Source organism: Dipteris shenzhenensis, chromosome 5 (genome assembly GCF_047967505.1).
Source record: "Dipteris shenzhenensis isolate YYH24624 ecotype China chromosome 5, Dip_SZ_1.0, whole genome shotgun sequence".
NCBI lineage: Eukaryota > Viridiplantae > Streptophyta > Polypodiopsida > Gleicheniales > Dipteridaceae > Dipteris > Dipteris shenzhenensis.
This window is the reverse complement of record NC_141600.1, coordinates 11,369,679-11,388,501: the sequence shown is the minus strand read 5'-3', so window position 1 is coordinate 11,388,501 and position 18,823 is coordinate 11,369,679. Positions and strand designations below refer to the sequence as shown.

The following is an 18,823-nucleotide window of genomic DNA, read 5'->3' as shown; positions in this document are numbered from 1 at the left end:
CACCCACTTCATTGCCTTGAATGACAAGAATTCAGTCAACTTTGAGAAGAAACCTGTAACAAAACATATTTCTGCATCTCCATTCAGTCCCCCTATACAGCATTTATTGCGAGTTGACTGACGTCAAACTTCTCAAAATGTGCTAGGTCATTTAAATGTGTTTCAATGCCATTATCCCTTTGGAAACTATCCAGGATGAGTATTATTAACCGTTCTCACTAAAACCATACTATATTGGAACGATACATAATCGGAAAACTGTTGAAAGTTAAATCAACCCTACAAAATTTTAACACTTTGCTGTATATGCCCATCAAAATCGAAGGATGAAGTAAATCAATTTACTTGGAAAATTAATAAAGGTGCTGAATTATGAGAGCCTTAGCAACTCGATTGGGTAGAGCTTAGGCACAGTAATATACACATTTTAGAATATATGGCTTATATGGCTTTAAAGAGGAGAATATGTGGCTTATATTATCATTACCCAAGCATAAAGATAAACCTTGGTTTCCAAGAGTTTCAAAGATTCCAGGATAACTCGGACACATATGTTGAGATCACACCAACAAGCCTCGAACAATGACGGTGTTCTACAACTCTTGCTTAAATTGAGATCATACCATCGCGTAGAAAAAGAGTGACCCAGAAAAAAAAGAGGAAGAAGAAATAAGCAAGTCCAACAACTGAGTTCTAAAACTCTTTTGTTTAAGTTTAAAGAATAGAAGCTTTTTCCATTGCACTTTCATAAACATGGCCAAATTCCCCAAAATTCTGGCGATCTTTTGGTAATCTTCAGTAACCCCCAATGATTCAATTTGCTACAACATAAATTCTGGAAAACAGGAAGGGCTTTTCTCAACAATCTTGAAGCACCTTCTTTTCTGAAGGAAGAATCACGAAGTGGTTTCTCAGAATTAGAAAACCACAAAATATAGAATCCGTCAGCTTATGCTCCTTCATATGGGTGACCTCTGAGTTCGATATTACACAACAAACTGAAAATTGTAACCTTTTCAAGGTCTTCACACAGTTTGATATGCAGCAGCATGTTCTGGAGTTTGAAATGCTCATCGTCCACATCCACCACAGGTGCACCCTAGGATTCAAATGGTGAAGGCTATATACTAGGAAGCTTAACTTCTGCCCTAGATGGATCACATTCTATATTAAGCAAAAACAAATAACAAGTCATCCATAGGTTGAGGTTGTAACTTCAGGATACCTGCTGTACTGCTTTGATTCCAATCCACATTATGCCTGCAGGTCTTTCCCCGAACCTGGCATGCTCCACAAAGGGGCTACATTACTGGATTCATCAATAACCTGATTTGTTCCAGTCTCTACTTTCAAGAGAGGCTCTGTTTCTTTTTCTTTGACTACCTGCAACATTCAGAGAGAGATCCTCAACCATCATGGTTACTTTCTTAAGCATTTTCCACTACCCGAACTCTACTCAACCTTTTATCCCACATCAATTTACCATTAAATTAACAGTGTCTGCAATAAGAAAACAAGTTTGTAAATTGAAACAATAACAACAATTCTAGATCGAATGTTAGTCAGTGGTGTCCCTGTGATCAAAGGACTTTTTCCGAAACCCGTACATGACGTACTCAACAGATTCACAATGCAAACCTTATACTTGCAGCAACACAAAATCAAGCACATGCCACAGTAATTTCATTGGTAGAACCATAGCACCCATATATCAGCATTGCATCAAATGCAGACAGTTCTAAACCTGAGAATGTGTCCTGTAATCTGGGTGTGTTTACCCAAAAACCAATACAGTGCCATAACATGAAATTACATATGATCCAGGTCCAAGCACGACCTTTTGAACATTATATGGATGTGAACCATTCCAGAATTAAGATAAACAGCATCTACTGTTGTGCATATTTTATTTTAGACACTTCAGCTGGGAATGGGTAGCAGATTAAGCAAAGCACCACTTAAATGTTAGCAAGGCACAACATGGGCAAGAGAACATCAGGTGGAAGCCGCATGTTTGCTAGCACAGTAAAACATATTTACAGATAAATCCAAGAAACGTCCAAACATATCCTACATAAGCTGAACAAACAGCGCAAGATTAGTCACATGATAGTCACCCATCAGCTGCATCAATCATCACACATGTTAGCAGAGAGGCATCATGACAAACCTCATTGGCCGCCAATAGTTGGAACGCATATCCAACATACATAATAGATACCATCATAAGGGAATATATCCAATCTTTGCAAATTAAAATGTTTTTTATGAAGCAAGCAAAGAACAAAGGGAAAAAGGAACTTTGTAAGCGACTTCAAGAGTAAATGAGAAAAATAAAAATGAAAATAGCTTAGTAAGCAAAGTGAGGCTTATCTCATCCAAACCCAAGCATAAGCTGCCATCTGGGTTTTAAAAGATTTTGGAATATCTCGAAACATAAGCTGAGATTCATAACAAGGGCACTGAAGATTCTCGATGAAGGGAAAATTAAATCCTGCCAAGATTCTTCATTCAGAACAAAATGAAAGAGCAATTTTACACCTGAGATACTCGCGAAGTTGGCAAAACCACTAACTCCATCGTGGACAATGGAGAAAAGAACAATGCGAGAGGGGGGGAGGAGAGAGAAAGAAATGAAGGGTTTAGAAGAGTACTGAAACTAAACAAATAGCACAAATTTCTTTTATTTTATCTTTTAACTTAGTAAGCAAAGCTATGCTTATTGTCAAGGTACCCAAGCATAAGTTGCCATCTCAGTTTCTAGAGAATCTGGAATCTCTTGGGTAAACCTAGTGCTTACTAGCTATAACATCCAAATTAAAACAACAAAAAGAAAGAAAAACAAGAAGAAGAGAAGAAACAATATGCTCAGGTGCGCATGTGCATGAGAGAGAGAGAGAGAGAGAGTCGCACACAGAGAGAATTATTTATGTTAAATTATTTATGAAGACAAAGTAACTTCAACACAAACACAAGGAAACAAAGGAGAGGTGGGGAGAAAGAGGAGATATATCAAAGTAAAACAGATGACATCCAAAAATAATACAAACCTCAAGACTAAAAAGAAAATGGGTTTGGAAGCTCCACAATTTGGATTTTGAATCTATATTCGAGGATCCTAAACATCAAATTTTGAAAGAGAGTACCACTACAAAGTAGAAGAGAAAATTTTCCTCAATACTTTTCTTGTCTTATAGCAGTTTCAGAATAGTAAGATGATTACATTACAGAATTAAAATTTACTATAATAGTTCAAATTCGATTACATCAGCACCCAATACTATGTGTAAATCAATCTTAGTGACAATTATTTTCATGCATGCCATGCACGTGAACTCATGCAGTGTAAGCATACACTATATGCAGGTTCAGTACAGAGATTCAACCAGCGCTTCAAGAATATAGGGAAGATTCACTCCTAATAAGGGCTAGCAATTAAGGCAAAGTTCAATCAATGCCCAGAATCAAGGGTCAATGCACGAGATGGTAAAATTTCTAGTACTGAGCACATCCTGAACGGCACAAAGACCAAGAGCGGTTGAGGTCAAAACTCCATACGAAGCATATATGGTAAGAAACCCATCATTTCTCATTCAAGGATTTTTGGTTCTGATGCTTATGTACATGTGAACAAAGCAGATATATATCTAGATGAATCCAGGAACTTGCCCAAAATCATCCTCTGAAACACAACATAGTGCAGTTTCAATCTCATGATAGTCACTAATAAAGTTGAAAACCATAAACTCCCTCATGAATAGCAGGAACTAGCTACTATGACATCCCCACTGACGTCATCAGATATAACAAAGTTGGATCCCAAGGAACAAGAAGTGCATCTTTGTTTGGTATAGTGAGGAATCAAGGGCTGTATGACCCAGAGACAGTGGTGAGCAGAGGTGTTTCAACTTTCTTTCCAGGAGATAAGAATCCGAGCCACAGGCAACCACACCAGAAGTTCCAGTTGTTCCTCAAAGACTTGAGGCTTGCTATTACTCAAGCACTATTACGCAAGCAAAATCCAGAGACTGAAGATTCAGAGTTAAGTCTGAGGCACTCAAGGTGAGAATCCAAAACAATGTGAACATATCCATTACTTTACATATCTCTGCTTGATACAACCTTTAGAAAGCACAACGGCAGCAGGCTGAATAGTTAGGAGATAAACCTGTGGCAGTTGAGAAGCAACTTCATTCGCTTTTTGCTGGCTCTCTCGAACATAGATAAATGAATACAAGCCCATGCCAACTACAGCTATGGCAATCCCACAAATATTCCGCCAGCTGAAGGGATTTTCCAGAAGAATATATCCAAATGCCAACACTAGGCAAGTTTTCAAGTGTCCTAAAACCTGATAGGTAACTGGTGACGTCTTGCCAATAACAAGAAAAGTACTGAAATTGACAGAGACGGATATTAAACAGGAAAGGGTGATGAAGCACTGTAACAAGAGAAACTCAAGTCAGAACGATGAGGTTGTCAACATGAACCCTCAAAGCACAGACACTGAAACCACTTCATGCATCATCAATTTTAGAGTAAACTCAGAGACTCAAAGAATGACCTGCAATACAAAATTAGATTGCATAAAACTCTATGTTGATAGATTATTCATTACCAGGACAGCAGTGTTGTACTTGAAATAAAATACGTTCCTCTTTGTCAAGAAGGCATCAAGGAAAGGGCCTGTGATAAACAGAGTTGCCGCTTGATATGGGCATGATTGATAAAGCAGTTGGGTAGAAGATACTTTAAACTTTTTTTGTATGGTGTTAGTCATCTGAAAAATTGACTCATTAAGGCACAACCAAATTCTCTTACTTTTCCTGTCAGTAGTAGGTCAATAGGGCACCCTTAACAGAAACACTGCGCATAAGAATAGCATGAGCATTAATTCCAATGACAATCCTGGCAAGGCAAAGGATACAATTTGTGCAACACACGTTGTTATAATTGCGAGAACAGCAAGCACTGATCCCAGGAAGTTCAGCTGTAAGTCTGTTACTGTGGCAATGCCTACACCAATGAGGAGTATTAAAAGTGACGACTGGATTTGCCGGCTACAAAATACACCAAACACAAATATTAGCACAAAGAAATGAGACAACTGCTGCAACAAGCACCAGAGAGAGAGACAAAGGGTGACTCTACAGAATGCACACCTAAAGATGCACTATGAAAATTAGTACCTCCCTCTCTCACTCTGTCAATATGCACGCACGCACACATTCCCTTGCTCGCTGTCTGACAGGGTCCAATATTGTACAACCAAAAAAAAGAAGGTACAGCAAATTGTTGAAACCAAGCAGGGCAAGACTATATGCAATTATCACAAATGAGAAAAGAAAACTGTTGTTGCCAGGTTTCTGCCTTTTTTGGTAGACACTTGCTGTCCATTTTATGCAATTATCACACATGAGAAAAGAAAACTGTTGTTGCCAACTTTCTGCCTTTTTTGGTAGACACTTGCTGATCATTTTATGTTGGTAGAAACAGCTTGTGAAAATAGTATAGCCCTGTTTAGTGATTGGCTTGCAGGCCCTTGAATCAATAGCCTATCCCATCTGGAATTTACATCATGATACAATATTCATAATCATACAATGATTTCTAGATCGCTTTGCCAGTGTGCGAACAAAAGTTTAGTCTGAAAGAGAACACAAATAAAAGCATCCACATGGAATAATTTCAGCCATTATGTGGGGGAAGCAAAGATAAAGATTGTATTTTCTAGAAGACTCACCTAAATACCTTCCTAAGAAATAATGTCTCCAATAAAACAGTGCAAGGAATGATTGCCAGCTTGGTCATCTGCACAAATTTAAAGGCATGGATTTAACAACATTCGACCTCCACTAAAAATCAGGAAGTGCAGAAGATCCTTTCTACATCAAGCATGTGTCAAAATACTAAAGAACCCCCCACACATCCCTTTCTCTCCCTCTTCATCGGTCTCAAGATCCTTTTCACATCAAGTATGTGTCAAAAAAATATTAAAAAACCCCATCTCTCTCTCTCTCTCTCTCTCTCTCTCTCTCTCTCTCTCTCTCTCTCTCTCGACAAATAGGCCTCTCTCACTAGGACAAACAAACAACCATAGTCCCTAACAGCTTCTTACTATATCCATTTCAATAATGATATTCTCTAACCAAAGACTGATTGCATCCATTGTTTTGCACGCACACCCCCTCCCAAACCCTAGATGATCCGCACAAACAAGGAACTTCACCCAAGTACTGCAAATTGTTATGCTCTTCACTCTCACACCTCATTTTGGTTCATTGCCGACAAGCCTCCATAAAATCGATAAGTTTCTGATTAAAAATGAAAAAATACGCTAAGTTTGTAGGGGTTAGCAGTAGAGTTTCTAGGAGGTGTTTTAGCTAGGGAGGGCTAAAAAGAACCTTGGAGCTACATAAGTCCAGCTCCCACCCTCATAACCAGACATTTTGACGTGGTATCTGTTCCTACTCAGTTTATCGTGATTCATGTCCTGCACCATTTGGAACTGTAATGGTACCTTATGGTCAGAACCAGGGAGCTTCTCGGAATCCTATACAGGCCACGACATCAGAGTCCAGAGCGCCCTCTTCCAATAGTCAGCGGGTATACATGGGAGTCTGCCTACAGAGATGAGACGAGGGGTACAGGAGGAGTTCAAGGTTCAGGTGGAGTTGCAGTCCTTTTCAGATCCACACTTCGGGGGACCATTTCGGTAGAGCAGAGAGATACACATTCCAGATTTCTTTGGATCCGGATTCGACACATGGACAGCCAGGATCTTTTTGTTGACTTCCCCCCTGAGACCTCCCACTTTGCCAGAGATATCCGAGGTGATGATGAGACATCCCCATTTGCTACCCTTTATCAGTCCATCGTTGACTTCTCTAGCTGCGGACAAGTCCTTCTAGTGGGGGACTTCAACGCGAGGACAAGGGCCCGTCAAATACCAGTTCTTGACTTCAAAGATGATTCCACTCTACTGCCAGATATTGACCTTGAGGAGGCAGGTATGCTACGGGTTTCGACTGACATGCAATGTCCATTCTCATCTTATGGGCAGGCCCTATTAGACCTCGGCAGGATACATGATCTCATTATCTATAATAGTCTTGACAGATGGCCTGCTTCAGGTGGTTTCACATGCTTTCCACAAGGGGGGGGAGCTCCAGTGTTGCTGATTACATCATGGGATCCCTTGTCTTCACATCTCGCATTACTGACTTCACTGTAGCACCTCTCCCCCCAGGAGCTGATCATACATACTTTTTCTTTAGCATCTCCACCTCCCTTCACACAACACCTTCCACCCCACTATATACTTACTCCACCTACCACAATATACACTTTGATCCGAATCACTCACCTTCTTACTCTGGCCGTCTGTACATACTTCTCGCTTATATTGACTTCATACCCCTTTTAGAGGATCGTGCTACCCTTGTCACCCGCTCACTACACGAGGCTGCCATTCACGCTTTCTCCCACACCACCTGCTCCACCCGCCCACCACCCCCTGGAACTGTACCCTGTAATAGTTGGTACGATGATGAGTATAAGGCTTTACGCCGTCAACTCAGATTCGAAACCAAAAATAGTCTTCCGAGCGGACCAGATACACTACGTGAATACCGTAGACTAGTACGGAGGAAGAAACTAGACTTCGTTCGTCAGAACGAGGAGGAGCTACTGAACATTTTGTTTAGTAACAACTCTAAGGACTTCTGGCGGAGATTTCTAGAAGGACGGACCCCTCCGCCACTCACTGACACTCAGATCTAGTTTGATTATGCACGCACACTTTATGACATCCCAAATCAGCCAGTCCCTAACCTCTCACACATGCCTCGTCCCACATCCTGCACCCTCTTCACTAGAGGAGGGGTAAAGGATGCCGTAATGATACTTCATAATGGTCGAGCGAAGGATCATGAGGGGCTATGCACTGAGTTCATTGCATATGGGATTAACCTCCTGGCCCCGATCTTAGCAAAGCTTTTTAATGAAGCTGTCTGTTTGGGATTTCCACACACTTGGACCATTAACACTATCTCACCCATCCACAAGGCAGGGGATCCCATGAGCCCGGAGAACTACAGGACCATTATGATTAGACATGTCATGTCCAAGATTTATGCATCAGTACTGGACTCCGAGGTTAGCAAACTTGCAGAGTGCCGAGGACTTAGAGCAACGTGACAGGCCGGATTCCGACGTGATCATGGAACCATGGACCACATCCTCACACTCAGTATCATCGAGGAGGCGAGGTCACGGAAGCAAAGGGTCTATTGTTGCTTAGTAGATTTACACAAGGCATTTGACACGGTTCCGAGAGCCCGCCTCATACGGCGCCTACAGGACTTGGGCTATGACCAAGAGATCATTTGGGCTGTCATGGCACTTTATGAGAGAGTTTCTAGCAGAGTTCAGGTAGGATCTGGGTGGACAGACGAGATCATGAGCACCATCGGGGTCAAACAAGGGTGTCCTTTGTCGCCTACCTTGTTTGGCCTCTACATTGACGAGCTTGAGACAGTGATGCAGACACAGGGGGGTGTAGGTTGCTCTCTTGCGGGCACGTTGATCCAGATTCTGCTCTATGCAGATGACGTGGCTCTCTTGTCTTCCTCAGTAGAGGGGCTTCAGAGACACCTAGACGCACTACAGTCCTTTTGTGAGTCTCATGATTTGAAGGTCAACCTAGGTAAAACCAAGGTCATGATCTTCAATACATCTCGAGCCATCATGCGTCAGGAGCAGTTCACATTTGCCGGGTCATCTATTGAGATAGTTTCATCATACACTTATCTTGGGGTTATCTTCTCCGGACCCAGCTTCACTATGAGACCCGCGATGCAGGCACGCTTGAGTAGAGGGTATGCTTCATTGGCTAGACTAGAGAGGCAATGCTTCCGCTCGCACTTTCAGGATCCACACACCAAGGGGTTGCTTTTTGACTCCTTGGCTCACCCAGTGGGGATGTACGGCAGCCCTTGTTGGGAGCCAGACTTGTCGGATATAGAGTGGGCCCGTGTGGAGCGGCTACAGGTTCTCATGTTATCACGGAAGATTCATGGTAAGTCATCCATTCCTCACCAGATCATTCAGGCTGAGTTTGGGTCACCCCCTTTACAGCTAGATGCTGCATTTCAGGTCATCACATATCTGTACCGAGTTAGGGAATATGGGGATTATACCTCGAGGCGTAGCAGGCTACCATGGATAGCTCTATCCTCTTCTATGGCACTTGCAGTAGGAGGAGACCAGAGGTGCTGGTATGCACGTACACAGAGATGGTTTGAGCGATTGGGACTCCACATGGATAGACTACTCCCTTCCAGTACAGCATGGATGCTCCGTTTTCTCCCCTCTTATCACACGAGATCAACCAGATTATCCGTGAGGATCTACTACAGCTACACACATTTCGGACCTGGTTGGGACCAAGTGAACTCCCAGTGAAACGTAGCTTCTATAGAGATCACTTCTTACATATCACAGCAAAGGATTTCATTAACCCACCAGGATACACGCAAATTCACCTACCCCACTCGCTGAGGATCTCTCTTGGGCAGTTTCGAGTCTCTTCACACAAACTTCGCATCGAGAGCGGCAGAGCAGAGCGACTACCCAGGGAGAGACGCATATGCACACTGTGTGACATGCAGGAGGTTGAGACAGAGGAGCATTTCATCTTCAGGTGTCCTGTGTACTATGAGATCCGAGGGCGTTTCCACTGCCTCTTCAGGGATAGTTATGGGATTTTGGCCTATTTCCTCTCCTACCCCGACCACCGGTGTTTGGCAGGTTTCATTCATAAGGCACTTAGACACCGTGAGAGGATACTTCAAGCACGGAGACAGGAGCTGACTTCTTTCTCGACTGATCCCTCTCAGAGCTCTATCACAGAGTTCATTCAGTTAGATCACATGGACCCCCACGAGACGAGGCCTCAACATGACCGTGACTCAGAGCCTGTGACCCGACAGCTTAGACAGAGGGTCGACACACAGATCACACTTAGGGACATCCCCTCCTTCTTTAGAGTCGGAGCCCGACCGACGGGGGTCACAGTAGCCCTAGTCAGACGCAGAGCTACGACCAGGAGACGTGCCAAGACCGCACCTCTGAGTGGCCAACAGAACTCTATTGCCGACTTCATGCCTCCACTGCCTCATCCATCCTGATATCTTGCTGCTGCCGATGATGATGATGATATTGATGACGATGCTGAGACTGATATATAGTTGACCATCGACATGACTATGTTGTACTTAGGACTTAGTACTGCCATTCTGTATTTTGCATTTTGCATTAGTATGGACGCTCGTTTAGTAGCTCCACTACCACAGCTTGTTCTATCAAGATTTTCACAATCTCATAGACCCATCGGTCGTCCAAAGACTTTAATAATCTCTCTCTCTCTCTCTCTCTCTCTCTCTCTCTTCAGTCGCACACATTTTATTTTATTTTAAATTAACTTAAAAATCAAATTAAAAAATAACAACAATTCACGCCCGAACGAGATAGCACAAAGTGTACAAGATGTCTTGTTCCATGGACAAGGGCAACCCTATCTTCTCTATAGATGGCATCAACCAAGCTCTATGAGAGATGGCAAAGACAGCACCTTTATGGATGGATAAGATAACCTCGATAATATTACTATGAATCATTTAGTCACACTTTGTGTCCTCACGAAAGGCAGGGCCTGTATAACTATTTTGTTGAGTTCAAGAACCCCTTGACATGGTCTCAAGACTCAAGCTGTCAAGAAGGATGGAAGAAATTCGAATAACCCAAAACCATATGAAGGCATTGGCAAGGATATGTGAGCATGTGCAATGCCAGGTAGTAATGAAGGAAAGGATTTCAAAGGTCTTCTCAAGTGACATCTCACGTGAGATTGGAGTCTGCGCACTCTCTCCTAGTTTGGAACAACTGGCGATAAAGTATGCACAACCATGATTGGATATACGAGCATCATACTTCAACTATACGTACACGATGTACTTCTATCACATTTCCAAGATGAGGGACAAAAAATGATGCATACAAGGGACCATTTTTGCTAGAACAATGGACTTACAATGAATGTAGACAAGACACATGCCATGGTAGCAAAGACCCACAAGGCCACCAAAACAATACACTCTTCTACAAGGGTAATCAAGTATAAGATATTGACATTTTTTAGTATCTTAGGGGTCCAAAAACCATGCCATACTCCATTCTCCTCCTCAAGATTAGAAGTATACCTCTACAACTTCTTGAATAGAAAAAGTGATTCTGCAACCCCTTCTTAAAGAGAACCCAAGCTTTAACAATCTCATCATCATTAAGGGAGGAATGCTTTAAAAATTTTGAAACCCAGATAGAATCAAGGCCCTTAAAAGCTCCCTTACCAGAAACGACTATCTAACATTTGATTCATTCAAAGGCATACCACATTGCTCTCCAAAGTTGACTTCCCTTGGTTTGGCAAGGCTCAGGGTTGCAAAAAGCCTCCTATAAGTCTGACAAGATTAAAGTTTCTCAAGAGGAGGCTAGCCCAATCAGCCTCAAGTTGCAGTACGGCTTTCATCACCCACGAGGCCCCAAGTTTGTAAGCTGCTTGTTAGATGTCTATAACTCCCAACCCCCCCTCTTTTTTAGGTCTTGTGCAAAAAGACCACTTCACGTTGGATATTCTTGTTTTAGTCTCTATGCCTCCCCAAAGAAAAGATCTACATGGCCTAATAAACTTCTCAAGCCCAGTTTTGGATGGGCACCAATGGGCAAGTTGCATGTTAGGATCCCATCCTCGCACCATCTGAAGTAATAGGCCATAAAGCAAAACTCAAAAAGGGACTCCAGCCTTGGAAAACTGTCTATTTAGCAAACTTCTGTCGTATCCTCATTCACTTGTCTCAATCCTCTCGCCGCGCCTAAAGAATGGCTGCCAATATCTCCTCCATCCAACACTCTACTCCTCTCATGTGTGAAAGGATATGAAACACGCTTCAAGTTGCTACAGAAGGTGGCTCATGGGCACAATCCTCATACTCGAAACACTTCCACTCACTAAAGAAACACTCCTCCATTATTGTCTCTACCATCACATCCTCTAGAAGGGAATGGGGCCCCCCGCAATCAAGCATATCTCCCATACTTTGTTCTCAATGAGCACAAAAAGCTGCTGTCATGTATACTGGGGCCCTTCAAAAATGTGCCAAAGCATGCACTAAGGGATGGGAGAATTGCTTTGTACTCCTTGGGGAGGCCTATAATCAAAGCGTAACTAGGGATCTAGGCAGATTGTGTGTCACGTCCATATCATCTATACTGAACCAATGGTAGCAACGGATAAAAAACACCAAGCATGGGCCCAGATACAACAGACTCTACTGAACCAAGATTCAGGTGACCTCAAGCAAGGTGAGCTAGAGAGGAAGACTCCCCACTCATAGATGGTGACCTCCTAGATGTGGTGGCCTGTGAGTCCTATGCTTTCCTGGACCCCGTTAGACTTGCGATGTGCCCCAAAACTGCCCTGTGCTGTAGCCATTTGTCCTAGCAGGAAGAGAGAAATCAAGAATGAAGCTGCCATGTGAGATCCTCTAGCCAAAATAAATGGTCACCTATCTGAAAATCCTCTCCTGAGTCTAACAAAATCTCTGAATCCTGTTAGCCAAAAGAGGTCAAAAATGAGGAAACTTGATTAAGGAGGAAACTTGATTAAGGAGGGGCTGACACCCGAAAAGGGAAAAACAGGGGAGAAGGGGGGAGGAAAGTGGGAAGATGGAAAGAAAGAGAACAGGGAAGGGGGGCACAAACACAAAGAAGAGGTGAGGAGGAAGGCCACGCTGTACAACCCAGGCAACACAAGCTGTAGAAGACAGCCCTGGTGCCTGTGGCAGCTAAGGCTCAAAGAGGTAACAATGGAGCTGTCGCACCTCAAGAAGAGTGTCTATAAGCACTCCTGAAACCCATGCAGGTGGAAAGGCCCGGGCTGAGGCAAACAACTGCCCAAAAGGCAGTTCATCGGCCCAAAAACAGGCATACAAAAGACAGGAGAGGGGCAGAAGAAATTGAGACCCACGGGTTGAAGGGAAGACAAACCAGAAAGAGGATGGAGGAAGCGAACAAAAGAGGGTGTGGGCAGGGGCAGAAGGGATCTGGAGCAAAAAGAACAGGAAAAACCAGCCTGAATGAGGGCAGAATAAGGCTCTGGTGTGTGTGGAAATACAACACAACGGACTGAAACAGAGCCTGGGAAGAGCAAAGGGAACGAGCTGAAACAGGGGACTGGGAAGGCAGCTGGCGGCTGTCAGGGTGGCTAGCAGAGTCAAGAGCTTTGGGTCTTCATGGAGGTGCTCTGGTCAGCTGTTCCATGGCTGCTCAAGGCAAAGAACAATTACATTAATGTTTCTTATTGCAGTCATCAACTTTGAGGTTAAGTAGGGCCATTATCAAGGAGCGATGTGCATTCCCCTGGCAATCAGACTTGACCTAACAGTCTTGACAGCTGTACTGAGACATCAAAATTCTCCTGAGAGTCAATTTGAGCTAGAACAACCATGCTTAGGAAAGGCTCAGACTGCTGGCTAATGCTGCAACTGCAAGGCCAGGGAGATATTTCTCAGTATACTTCACGCACAAGGCAGTTCTCCGTGGTCTGAATATTGTTTGCATGGTTACGCATGGATAATTCCTTGTTTTTGACAATGCCCTGTGCAGCCGCTCTGCACATTGTGGTCCAATCTTTGGCTGACTGCCTCTAATTACAGACATCAAGCATGAAAAGCTGAGGGCCCAGCATAGTGAACTCGCTATCACTATAACACCACAACGCATGAGTTAACATAAAATTGTTAGAAACCTCGAGGACTATGTGACTACCAGGATATTTCTTCAGAGTCACTCCAGCATGCTGGAATTAATCTCAGCTTCAGAGTCACTCCAGCATACTGGAATAAATTTCAGCTTAGTACCACCAATTCTTTGAATGGATTAGCCCTTTTGTAATGAAATCCACATTCAATATGCAAACGAAAATAGATGTGTTTTTCCTGCACACAGAGGCATACACAAAGGTGCCACAACATTTGTTAAAGCATTTGAAAAACACAATGGGCGTAAGAAATGAAAGAAGAACACAGAAAACAACACAGTGGCTTGATAGGCCATTGTTGTACACATAAAATGAGGACGTCTTTTTTAAAAAAGTCCAAAACTTACTTTCACTGGATGCACATCAAAAGTTTAACTCTCAAAGCTTTGCAAGAATTTCTAATGAATCCATAATCTCTTCATATTGGAAGGATTGGAAATGTGATTCATACCTGATAAAAGCCTACAGAGTTAAATCCCAAGCATAGGTTTAAAAGACCAATGGAGATGCCATTCAAGGTTCCAAACCACATCACTGTTCGTGGATCAAATGGTTTGTGTTCAAACAACTTCAGCATCCGTGCCACATGTAGAGAACAAAATGTCACCAAAAGATGCCAACTAGTGAGCGTCGTTGCTGCAACAAGAAATCATCATAATTGTGGATAAGACAAAGATGTGATAAGCAATGCAAGTGCAGCTAAACTGCTTGTCCAACTCATATCTAGAATCGTTACTAGGCACAGCTCAAACTTCATGACATTCTATGCAAGCTATGAATCATACTCAAGAGTAACAATGCTCTAACATCCGACCTTTTGCAGTATGAGACAGGAGTATAAATAGATTATAGAACAAAACCATCAATACACTTTGACAAGAATAAATGCACTCCTAAAAAGGATGATGTGGTGGTTATCATGTTTAAAGCTATTGAGGATAAGAGTATAGTCCAGAATCTATAGTAGCAAAGAAGTCCCAACAATCTCGCAAAAATCCATAACCAACTGCTCTGTCAGGGGGAATGCTTACAGGACCCCCTTCCACATGCCTGTAACAAACTGCTGGCTCTCCCATGCAGATTAAGGTCAGGGCAATATGGAATGATTCTCTTGAGAAGAAGGAGAGACACTAATGCAAACTGGAATTGCCGCAGAAGTAAGACCGCTGGCCACTGCAGGTACAGGCCTATTAGGCCAGTCACCTGCTCTTCTCGCCCACCACCTGGCCCCCATGTGGCCTGGCAAGAGACTATCATGGCATAATATCACTGTCAAAGCAATTGGCCAGATGACAAATAGTCTTCACAGAAAACGTGAGGTTCCTGTTCAAAAAGAGACATCAGCAGAGGAAGCTGTAACCAGGATGACTGACAAGACCTGCCAGCTACAAGCCTGCCACAACCACTTTGCTGGTCTGGCTAACCACTGGCCTACTGCTCTGTCCTACAAAACACGTACCACCAACTTAGAGCTTACCAGGGATCCACATCCATCAGTAGACAATCCACTTCTAAGCCTAATCTTGAATAGCCACACCCACGCTCATCAGCTTGGCTTTACTCACACAAGCAGCTGTCATTCACACCCGTCCTGCCCTGACTGGCAGCCTTAAAAAACGAGCCCACGCCCCCCTTTCAAGGTTGCTGCATCCAAGAATGGCCAACCTGACCTGGAGACAACCACCAGTCAGGTTGCAGAGCTCCCTTCAAATAAGACTCCTTGTGTGTAGACATAAACTGGCTGACTAAATCAACTGCATAGTTAATCCGTCCCATTTGATGAGGCCCAAGTTTAGGGTAGCCTAATCTACAAGCTCCTCCTGTTCCATACTCTCTCTCTCTCTCTCTCTCTCTCTCTCTCTCTCTCTCTTTGTGCTGCTATGCTATCCCCTTGCCTATGTTTGCCCAATCAAAGCAAGGTACTTCATCATCTTGAAGCAGGCAGCCCGCCGTTCTTGTGGTTGTCAGAACTTTGTATCTGTAGCCGATTTGGGGCAGCCTGCAATACAATAATGCTCTTTTGGAGGGGCAGTTGCAACCCAGTACCTGTGTGACATCTCCTTTAAGGATGATAATGTCAACAGACTACAACTTGCAAGAAGTCTCATCTATTTGTCAAGAGAGCTATCATCAAATGGGACAAATTGTCGAAGGATGACGCATCCTGACAGCCAGAAAGCATTCTATAGCAGTAAGCATACCCCTGTCAAATGGAGGCACATCAAACCTCTCAGCTAGCGCTCTTTAAAATGAGACCTCTTGAACTTATTGCAGACATCAGCATGCAGAATTTGATGTGGTTCGTTCAGGAGAACCAACAGCATTTAGGGGTGCTAGTGTGAAGGAGTTCAGGATATTAATAAAAATATTCATTATCAGGTCATGTATATCTGGAAATTACAACACTTTCATTTCGCTCCTTTCCACCCTGAATCTGTTCAGGGTGTCCTCAGCCGTAGACGTGAAATGAACTGAGTGTCTACTTAAACCCACCAATTTAGGAGGCATGCACCCAAAGTGTCCCACATTACTACCAAGAGAGCTTAGCGAAGGGATCTTCCAGCACAATTGCTCTTCCAGTATCAGATCGTGGAAAAATAACTGCTTCGACGCGAAGACACCTACATTTATAGCAAATCTCCTGAAATCACTCAGCCTTGGAAAACACTCACCCAACAACAGACCGGTCGTAAAACGTGCAACACGAAGTCGAGAATGTTACTTTCGTACTGGTATAAATACCGCTTACTTTATCTTTTATAGTTCCTTTGAAACCAGATCTACGTTGCTCCGGTGAAATTGTGTAGCGTGACGACCAAATATCAACCACGTATATGGATAAGAAGATGCTAGAAAAACGCTCCTTATTGGCATAACTGGCAATGGCATGCCGACTGCCGACAGTTGAATGCGCGAAGAAAGAATTGCGGACAAGCCAGTGGAAGTAAGCAGATCGGTGAATTCGGAATCCATTTGACCATTTTCTACGACACTATGGATCTGAATTGACTGTGAAAAGTTCACAGATCTCAGATTTAGAGCAACCATACGGGTGCCATTCGAGTAGTTACGACGAACATGGGCTGGTGAGCGCTAACGCAGCCGGAGGAAGCGGAAGATTTCCTACTGGGTAGTCGTCTCCTACTCGCCATTCTTCGCCAAACCAACGTTGTCATGCTCCAACCAAACCCAAAAGCAGGGAGCTGAAGCAGGAGGGATGGGGGGGAGTACCGAAGTTGAAACCGAAGGTAGAGAGGAGGGCTTTGTTACAAATGACGATGGAGACGGAGGAGACGACGGAGAGGGAGAGGGCGGAGACGGTGCCGAGGCGACGACCGGTACTTTCTGTCATGGCAGAGATGGAGCTAGGAAAGGAGCTGGGGGAGGGGAAGGAAGAAGGGGGGGGAGGGGCAATGGCTATGGAGGTGCTGGCTATGGCTATGGCTATGGCGATGGGGATGGCGACAGCTCTGGCTATGGCGTTTTTGAGCAGAGCTCAAAAAACAATAGGTGCTCCAAAATCCTTAGAGACTACCCCCCTTTTACCTCCCCCACCGGCTCCTCCCGGTCTCCCCCCACGTTCTTTCCCCTTACCACCGGCCCTCCCGGTCTCCCCCTTTTCCATTTAATATCCTTCCTTGAGATCTCTTTACCCCCTTTTTTTTTCAATTATTATTATTATTATTTGGCTTCTCTTTCTCTGCATCACCCTCGCCCTTGTTGTCTCTTTCAACTTTTTATTCGCTTCGCAGTGTCACGAGCTGAGCTCTAGCTACTAGGAACTTCCTATTTTTGTTGCCCTTTGAAATCGAAATTGAGGCACTATACAAGGAGTTGTACTCATCCACTTGGTGAGGCTTTGGAGTATGTGGGTAGACAAACGGGCAGTGCTATCGGGCATGGAATGTGCCCTCTTTTTTTTTTTCTTTTTAATGAAAGCTTCTCTCTTTTTGTACATTACTAGCTTACTCTCATCGATGCACCCACACAAAGCAAGTCCTCTTCTACTCCCACCTTCCCTCCACCTCCTAAGAACCACCATCTGCTCGTGCTCATTCACACTCGGTAGCGACAATGTCAGGACCACCCTTGTCCTTACAGTGTAGACGAGGAGACTTGGCATGATGCATTCATCAAATGGTATTGATGTCGTCATCGAGAAGGAGCGCATGCACCCTATTGTTATTGATTACCCCATTTCCAAGTGAACAGCGCACAGACTTCGATAGGTTCTTCCTTTAAGCCCGTGCACAAGACTCAGCTTCCACATTACCTCTGCAGTCAAACTTATAAAATGGTCTATTGTATATTAATCCTCAATACTTGCATGTATGAAATATAATATGGATTTCATCTACATTAGTTTTGTGCAATCGTGGCATGCATTAAGACATCAAATATATAAAAATGTTATATGACTTCAATGCATAAAAAGTATGAAAATGCTCTATAACTTCAATGTAAGAGATTCTTAGAATATCATGTCTAGATATACGTGACTTTTGGCCAATCAATGTACATACTAATTCCTATGGATGATTTACTAGGATTTGAGGCTTTAATAAACCTAACCACACCATATTAGTGCACACACGAGTTTTTTTAACAAAACTACAGAAAACAATGGAGCAAAGACTAGTGAGCTTGCTTGCTTAGATATATTCATGGGATACTAGGATTGGAGGCTTTAATAAACCATAGCACACCATATTGTTACATACATGAGCTTTTCTAACAAACGACACAAAAAAATCAAGGAAAAACTAGTGAGCTTGCTTACTTTTGATATATTATAAGCCTTGCCTTGTACGAACATCTTCTCAAGCTTAAGGATTTTAGTGCAACATTGTGTGTGCCAGAAGTGATCGCTTGTGGATTCCACGCCCTGCTAAGAGCTTTTCAAGGAGCATGGCATGCACTTGCACGTCACTCTTAAACAATTTTGAC

At 43.3% G+C, this 18,823-nt stretch overlaps 1 protein-coding gene across 1 annotated transcript; it reads right to left on the bottom strand.

Annotated features, from left to right (window-relative positions):
- Positions 1 to 1,229: 1,229 nt before the first annotated feature.
- Positions 1,230 to 17,369, bottom strand: LOC147901624 (UDP-xylose transporter 3-like). Its single transcript, XM_087374836.1, has 7 exons — positions 17,108 to 17,369; positions 14,328 to 14,512; positions 5,744 to 5,811; positions 4,928 to 5,060; positions 4,619 to 4,780; positions 4,169 to 4,441; positions 1,230 to 1,383 (listed from the first exon to the last, which is right to left on the bottom strand). The coding sequence occupies exons 1-7, from the start codon at positions 17,226 to 17,228 to the stop codon at positions 1,255 to 1,257; spliced, it is 1,071 nt and encodes a 356-aa protein (XP_087230962.1). The 5' UTR covers positions 17,229 to 17,369; the 3' UTR covers positions 1,230 to 1,254.
- Between the last annotated feature and the right edge of the window lie 1,454 nt (positions 17,370 to 18,823).

Excerpts from the sequence above, each read along its gene's own strand:
- LOC147901624 (XM_087374836.1), bottom strand. The coding sequence starts at position 17,228 with ATGACAGAAAGTACCGGTCGTCGCCTCGGCACCGTCTCCGCCCTCTCC. Across the intron at positions 14,513-17,107 it reads TACCTTCGGTTTCAACTTCG|CAACGACGCTCACTAGTTGG; the intron begins GTACTCCCCCCC and ends TTCTTGTTGCAG. Across the intron at positions 4,442-4,618 it reads AGTACAACACTGCTGTCCTG|TGCTTCATCACCCTTTCCTG; the intron begins GTAATGAATAAT and ends CTCTTGTTACAG.